This window comes from Cherax quadricarinatus, chromosome 56 (genome assembly GCF_038502225.1).
Source record: "Cherax quadricarinatus isolate ZL_2023a chromosome 56, ASM3850222v1, whole genome shotgun sequence".
In the NCBI taxonomy this organism is placed as follows: Eukaryota; Metazoa; Arthropoda; class Malacostraca; order Decapoda; family Parastacidae; genus Cherax; species Cherax quadricarinatus.
In genome coordinates this window covers 2,285,815-2,294,191 of record NC_091347.1, presented here as the reverse complement: position 1 = coordinate 2,294,191, position 8,377 = coordinate 2,285,815, and the positions used below count along the sequence as shown (strand labels likewise).

At 47.4% G+C, this 8,377-nt stretch overlaps 1 protein-coding gene across 2 annotated transcripts in view; it reads left to right on the top strand.

The window, feature by feature from the left end:
• Nucleotides 1-461: 461 nt before the first annotated feature.
• LOC128700829 (calcium-activated chloride channel regulator 2) overlaps nt 462-8,377 on the top strand; it is a 134,454-nt gene continuing 126,538 nt past the window's right edge. For both annotated transcript variants that reach the window (XM_070097018.1, XM_070097019.1), the window contains exon 1: nt 462-767. In XM_070097018.1, coding sequence (XP_069953119.1) covers nt 594-767 — 174 coding nt within the window. In that variant the 5' untranslated portion in view covers nt 462-593. The remainder of the gene's footprint in view (nt 768-8,377) is intronic.

Here is an 8,377-nt window from a genome sequence, read left to right as displayed (position 1 = left end):
AGTTTATTTCCTCTTATCCTCATGGGGATGTGGAACAGAATTCTTCCTCCGTAAGCCATGTGTGTTGTAAGAGGCGACTAACATGCCGGGAGCAAGGTGTTAGTAACCCCTTCTCCTGTATACATTACTACATTTAAAAAGAGAAACTTGTTTTTTGGGTCACCTTACCTCGGTGGGATACGGCCGGTTTGTTGATATATTTATATATATATATATATATATATATATATATATATATATATATATATATATATATATATATATATATATATATATATATATATATATTATTATTATTATTATTATTAAGACTCATACAGGTGATAGGCTTTAAACCTAACAAAGTAAGCATAAAAGTAAGGTTGAGGGCAGCAGCTGATTATCATGGAAGTGGGGTTGTGGGCATGTTACTCTTGTATCAATCTTATCTTTACTTATCAGCAGATAACAGAGTATATACTTCTTACCGTTTGAAACGCTCATAAGTCATGCGTAAGCTCAACCCGCTACTACATTTCTTGCCTATCATACACATCAAATTTATATTGCTAGTTTAATAGATCGAGGGGATTTGTGAATCAGCAAGTTGAGGCATGGGAGTGAGGATACTGCTGGTGGTACTGGTGGTACTGGTGGCAGTGGGAGGCAGGAAGACTGACACAGCAGCCCTGACCATCACCAGGGACAATGCCTACACAGGGTTGATAGTGGCCATCAGGGAGGATCTCGACTCCAGTAAATGTGATGTCTACGTGCAGAGTATCCAGGTGAGTTACGGTGTCTTGGGGCGTCTTACAATATATCCCATATTATATTACCCCCTCCCCCCAGTCTGTTATTAATCTGTGATAGGGGAGATATAACCCGAACCTAATGTAAAGGTGAGGGTACTTTTGAATGTGTGGCAGTAGACTATGTATAAGGCAGTGGTGCTAAAGTATGTGGCAGGGGTTTACCTGGAGAGGGTTTCGTTGATGTGGCAGGGGTGCTGATGTGGCAGGGGTGCTGATGTGGCAGGGGTGTTTATGTGGCAAGGGTGCTGACGTATGTGGCAGAGGTTCTGACTGTGTGGCATGAGTGCTGATTCTGGCAGGAGAGCTGATTTATGTAGCAGGGGTGCTGTGTGGCAGGCGTTCTGAATGTGTGGCAGGAGTGCTAATTGTGTGGTAGGGTGTTGATTGTGTGGCAGGGGTACTGATGTATGAGGCAGGGGTACTGATGTATGTGACAGGGGTACTGATGTATGTGGCAGGGGTGCTGATGAATGTGGCATAGGTTCTGATTGTGTGGCACAAATGCTGATTCTGGCAGGAGTGCTGATTTATGTGGCAGGGGTTCTGTGTGGCAGGAGTGCTGATTGTGTGGCAGGGGTGCTGTGTGGCGGGCGATCTGTGTGGCAGGAGTGCTGATTGTGTGGCAGGGGTGCTGATTGTGTGGCAGGGGTGCTGATTGTGTGGTAGGGGTGCTGATGTATGTGGCAGGGTTACTGATGTATGTGGCAGGGGTGCTGATGAATGTGGCATAGGTTCTGATTGTGTGGCGCAAATGCTGATTCTGACAGGAGTGCTGATTTATGTGGCAGGGGTGCTGTGTGGCAGGCGTTGTGTGGCAGGAGTGCTGATTGTGTGACAGGGATGCTGATGTATGTGGCAGGAGTGCAGATGTATGTGGCAGGGGTGCTGATGTATGTGGCAGGGAGGCTGATTGTGTGGCAGGGGTGTTGTGAGGCAATTGTGTTGTGTGTGGAATGGGTGCTGATTGTGTGGCAGGAGTTCTGATTGTGTGGCAGGGGTGTTGATGCATGTGGCAGGGGTGCTGATACATTTGGCAGTGTTGATTGTGTGGCAGGGGTTCTGTTTGGCAGGAGTGCTGATTGTGGCAGGTGCTGATGAATGTGGCAGGGGTGCTGAGGTATGTGGCAGGGGTGCTGAGGTATGTGGCAGGGGTGCTGAGGTATGTGGCAAGGGTGCTGATGTATGTGATAGGGGTGCTGATGAATGTGGCATGGGTTCTGATTGTGTGGCACGAATGCTGATTCTGGCAGGAGTGCTGATTTATGTGGCAGGGGTGCTGTGTGGCAGGAGTGCTGATTGTGTGGCAGGGGTGCTGATTGTGTGACAGGGATGCTGATGTATGTGGCAGGAGTGCAGATGTATGTGGCAGGGAGGCTGATTGTGTGGCAGGGGTGTTGTGTGGCAATTGTGTTGTGTGAAATGGGTGCTGATTGTGTGGCAGGAGTTCTGATTGTGTGGCAGGGGTGCTGATACATTTGGCAGTGTTGATTGTGTGGCAGGGGTTCTGTTTGGCAGGAGTGCTGATTGTGGCAGGTGCTGATGAATGTGGCAGGGGTGCTGATGAATGTGGGAGGGGTGCTGAGGTATGTGGCAGGGGTGCTGATGTATGTGGCAAGGGTGCTGATGTATGTGGTAGGGGTGCTACTGTGGCAGGGATGATGTGGCAAGGGTGTTGATGTATGTGGCAAGGGTGTTGAGGTATGTGACAAGGGTGCTGATGTATGTGGCAGGGGTGCTGATGTATGTGGCAGGGGTGTTGATATATTTGGCAGGGGTGATGTGTGTGGCAAGGGTGCAGCTGTATGTGGCAGGGGTGTTGATGTATGTGGTAGGGAGGCTGATTGTGTGGCAGTGGTGCTGTCTAGTAGGGGTGTTGTGTGGCAGTTGTGTTGTGTGTGGCATGGGTGCTGATTGTGTGGCAGGAGTGCTGATGCATGTGGCAGGGGTGCTGATACATTTGGCAGTGTTGATTGTGTGGCAGGGGTTCTGTTTGGCAGGAGTGCTGATTGTGGCAGGTGCTGATGAATGTGGCAGGGGTGCTGAGGTATGTGGCAGGGGTGCTGAGGTATGTGGCAGGGGTGCTGAGGTATGTGGCAAGGGTGCTGATGTATGTGGTAGGGGTGCTGATGAATGTGGCATAGGTTCTGATTGTGTGGCACGAATGCTGATTCTGGCAGGAGTGCTGATTTATGTGGCAGGGGTGCTGTGTGGCAGGAGTGCTGATTGTGTGGCAGGGATGCTGATTGTGTGACAGGGATGCTGATGTATGTGGCAGGAGTGCAGATGTATGTGGCAGGGAGGCTGATTGTGTGGCAAAAGACTTGGCAGACGATGCACCATCCCCCCAATGAAAAGCAGGGGTGTCACTAGCACGTTAAGAGACCATACAATAAGTGTCAGGGGCCCGAGACTGTTCAACTGCCTCCCAGCACACATAAGGGGGATTACCAACAGACCCCTGGCAGTCTTCAAGCTGGCACTGGACAAGCACCTAAAGTCAGTTCCGGATCAGCCGGGCTGTGGCTCGTACGTTGGTTTGCGTGCAGCCAGCAGCAACAGCCTGGTTGATCAGGCTCTGATCCACCAGGAGGCCTGGTCACAGACCGGGCTGCGGGGGCGTTGACCCCCGGAACTCTCTCCAGGTAAACTCCAGTGTTGATTGTGTGGCAGGAGTTCTGTTTGGCAGGGGTGCTGATTGTAGCAGGTGCTGATGTATGTGGCAGAGGTGATGCGGCAAGGGTGTTGATGTATTTGGCAAGGGTGCTGATTGTGGCAGGGGTGCTGATGTGTGTGGCAGGGGAGCAGCTATATGTGGCAAGGGTGTTGATGTATGTAGCAAGGGTGTTGATGTATGTGGCAAGGGTGTTGATATGTGACAAGGGTGCTGATGTATGTGGCAGGGGTGCTGATGTATGTGGCAGGGGTGCTGATATATGTGGCAGGGGTGCTGATATATGTGGCAGGGGTGATGTGGCAGGGGTGCTGATATATGTGGCAGGGGTGATGTGGCAAGGGTGTTGATGTATTTGGCAGGGGTGCTGATGTGTGTGGCAGGGGTGTGGCTGTATGTGGCAAGGGTGTTGATGTCTGTGGCAAGAGTGTTGATGTATGTTGCAGGGGTGCTGATTTGTGTGGCAAAGGTGTTGATGTGACAAGGGTGTTGATGTGGCAGGGGTGTTTATGTGGCAAGGGTGCTGATGTATGTGGCAGTGGTTCTGATTCTGGCAGAAGTGCTAATTTATGTGGCAGAGGTTCTGTGTGGCAGGCATTCTGAATGTGTGGCAGGAAGGAAAAAAAACTGGCTGGAAATGGCAGAAATCGTACACCAAATCCAGTCATTCCTGGAGTGGAACCACAGTCGATGGCCTCCACTCCAAACCAACAGATACAGATACTAATGCCGGAAAAAAAATCCCCCCCAGTACCAACAATACCACCAGTCTGATAACATTCTTCTTGGCAAATATACAGGGTCTAAAGCCAGCAACAAACAACAAAATACCTTTCATCCGTGGACTGCTTGCAGAGGCAAAGGCAATGTTCGCGGCTTTCACTGAGACCCACATAAAGGATCACTTGGACAACGAAATATGGATCCCAGGTTACAACCTATACAGATGTGACAGAGTGAACAGGCAAAGGGGGGGGGGGTTGGCCTGTACATTGCAGAGTCACTTGTTTGCACAGAACTGCTAAATGCCTCAAATGATGTAGTGGAAGTTTTAGCAGTAAAGGTCGAGAACCAAAACCTAGTCATTGTGGTAGTCTACAAGCCTCCGGATGCAACATCCCAGCAATTCCAGGAACAGCTGTTAAAAATTGACCACTGTCTGGAAAATCTTCCAGCTCCTGCACCCAACATCTTGCTCCTGGGGGATTTCAACTTAAGGCACCTAAAATGGAGGAATATAGCAAATAATATTGTTGCAGTAATAACACCAGGAGGCAGCTCTGATGAAAACTCACACTCACGCGAGCTTTTAAATCTCTGCACAAAATTCAATTTAAACCAGCAAATAATAGAGCCTACTAGACTGGAGAATACACTAGACCTCATCTTCACTAACAATGATGATCTGATAAGAAATGTCACCATATCAAAAACAATATACAGTGGACCCCCGCATAACGATTACCTCCGAATGTGACCAATTATGTAAGTGTATTTATGTAAGTGCGTTTGTACGTGTATGTTTGGGGGTCTGAAATGGACTAATCTACTTCACAATATTTCTTATGGGAACAAATTCGGTCAGTACTGGCACCTGAACATACTTCTGGAGTGAAAAAATATCGTTAACCGGGGGTCCACTGTACTCAGATCACAACATAATTGAGGTTCAGTCATGTATGCGCGGAGCCCCAGACCGACATAATGAGATTAGTCACGAGGGAGCATTCACCAAATTAAACTTCAATAACAAAAACATAAAGTGGGACCAAGTAAACCAAGTCCTAACCGATATAAGCTGGGAAGATATACTAAGCAACACAGACCCCAACTTATGCCTAGAACAGATTAGCTCGGTGGCACTCGATGTATGCACAAGGCTTATTCCTCTAAGAAAAAGGAGGAGTAGATGTAAAATAGAAAGAGACAGGCGCTCCCTTTACAGGCGACGGAAAAGAATAACAGAGCGGCTAAAAGAGGTCAATATATCTGAAATGCGTAGGGAGACACTGGTCAGAGAAATAGCAAGCATCGAACTTAAGCTAAAAGAATCCTTTAGGAGTCAGGAATCGCGGGAAGAACTAAAAGCCATAAATGAAATCGAAAGAAACCCAAAGTATTTCTTCTCCTATGCCAAATCAAAATCGAGAACAACGTCCAGCATTGGGCCCCTACTTAAACAAGATGGGTCCTACACAGATGACAGCAAGGAAATGAGTGAGCTACTCAAGTCCCAATATGACTCAGTTTTTAGCAAGCAGCTAACCAGACTGAGAGTCGAAGATCAAAATGAATTTTTTATAAGAGAGCCACAAAATTTGATTAACACAAGCCTATCCGATGTTATCCTGATGCCAAATGACTTCGAACAGGCGATAAATGACATGCCCATGCACTCTGGCCCAGGGCCAGACTCATGGAACTCTGTGTTCATCAAGAACTGCAAGAAGCCCCTATCACGAGCCTTTTCCATCCTATGGAGAGGGAGCATGGACACGGGGGTCGTCCCACAGTTACTAAAAACAACAGACATAGCCCCACTCCACAAAGGGGGCAGTAAAGCAACAGCAAAGAACTACAGACCAATAGCACTAACATCCCATATCATAAAAATCTTTGAAAGGGTCCTAAGAAGCAAGATCACCACCCATCTAGAAACCCATCAGTTACACAACCCAGGGCAACATGGGTTTAGAACAGGTCGCTCCTGTCTGTCTCAACTATTGGATCACTACGACAAGGTCCTAAATGCACTAGAAGACAAAAAGAATGCAGATGTAATATATACAGACTTTGCAAAAGCCTTCGACAAGTGTGACCATGGCGTAATAGCGCACAAAATGCGTTCTAAAGGAATAACAGGAAAAGTCGGTCGATAGATCTATAATTTCCTCACTAACAGAACACAGAGAGTAGTCGTCAACAGAGTAAAGTCCGAGGCAGCTACGGTGAAAAGCTCTGTTCCACAAGGCACAGTACTCGCTCCCATCTTGTTCCTCATCCTCATATCCGACATAGACAAGGATGTCAGCCACAGCACCGTGTCTTCCTTTGCAGATGACACCCGAATCTGCATGACAGTGTCTTCCATTGCTGACACTGCAAAGCTCCAGGCGGACATCAACCAAATCTTTCAGTGGGCTGCAGAAAACAATATGAAGTTCAACGATGAGAAATTTCAATTACTCAGATATGGTAAACATGAGGAAATTAAATCTTCATCAGAGTACAAAACAAATTCTGGCCACAAAATAGAGCGAAACACCAACGTCAAAGACCTGGGAGTGATCATGTCGGAGGATCTCACCTTCAAGGACCATAACATTGTATCAATCGCATCGGCTAGAAAAATGACAGGATGGATAATGAGAACCTTCAAAACTAGGGAGGCCAAGCCCATGATGACACTCTTCAGGTCACTTGTTCTATCTAGGCTGGAATATTGCTGCACATTAACAGCACCTTTCAAGGCAGGTGAAATTGCCGACCTAGAAAATGTACAGAGAACTTTCACGGCGCGCATAACGGAGATAAAACACCTCAATTATTGGGAGCGCTTGAGGTTCCTAAACCTGTATTCCCTGGAACGCAGGAGGGAGAGATACATGATTATATACACCTGGAAAATCCTAGAGGGACTAGTACCAAACTTGCACACGAAAATCACTCACTACGAAAGCAAAAGACTTGGCAGACGATGCACCATCCCCCCAATGAAAAGCAGGGGTGTCACTAGCACATTAAGAGACCATACAATAAGTGTCAGGGGCCCGAGACTGTTCAATTGCCTCCCAGCACACATAAGGGGGATTACCAACAGACCCCTGGCAGTCTTCAAGCTGGCACTGGACAAGCACCTAAAGTCAGTTCCTGATCAGCCGGGCTGTGGCTCGTACGTTGGTTTGCGTGCAGCCAGCAGCAACAGCCTGGTTGATCAGGCTCTGATCCACCAGGAGGCCTGGTCACAGACCGGGCCGCGGGGGCGTTGACCCCCGGAACTCTCTCCAGGTAAACTCCAGGAGTGCTGATTGTGTGGCAGGGGTGCTGGTTGTGTGACAGGGGTACTGATGTATGTGGCAGGGGTGCTGATGAATGTGGCATGGGTGCTGACACCTCTTCCATTTTTTCATGGTTGTCTACCTACACTCCCTTTCCCAGATGGGTCCTCAACTCTTCTCCAAAACTCCAGACTCAAAACGCCATCAGTCGCTAAAACTTCCTACAAACCCATTGTTCATTTCAATCCTTATCCTTTGCCTGGTAGGCAAAGCTTTTGCTCGCTTCACACATCGAGGGTCTGGGTTCTATTCTCAGCAAGGGTGGAAACATTAGGCATGTTTCCTTACACCTATTGTCCCTGTTCGCTCATCAGTAAAATGGGTACCTGGGTGTTAGTCAACTGGTGTGGGTTGCTTCCTGGGACAAAATTGATGTAATTTGCCCGAAATGCTCTGCATAACAAGCGGCTTTCTACATAGTGCATCGGGTAACGCCTTTAATCCAATTTAGCCTTTAGCCGAATTAATTTTCCCCATAAAAAATACTAATGGAAATCCAATTAATCCGTTCCAGACGCCCAAAAGTATTAAACAAAGTAATTTTTTTTACATGAAATATACATTTCCCTACACAAAAAACAATGATACATGCCCAATAAACAATACTGAAATGACACTTACCTTTATTGTGGACTTGTTGATGAGTGATGAGACGGGAAGAGGGGAGAGGATGAAGGTGTTCTAATGTTTGGAAGGGGAATCCTCTTCCATAAAGACTTCAGGTAACAAGTCTTTTTCTGGGGTTACCTCCCTTCTTCGTTTTTTAATGCCACTATGACCAGCTTGAGAATCACTGGACTCCTGTCGCACAAAATGTCTGTCCAGAGAGCTCTGTTTCTCGCATCCCTTTAAGA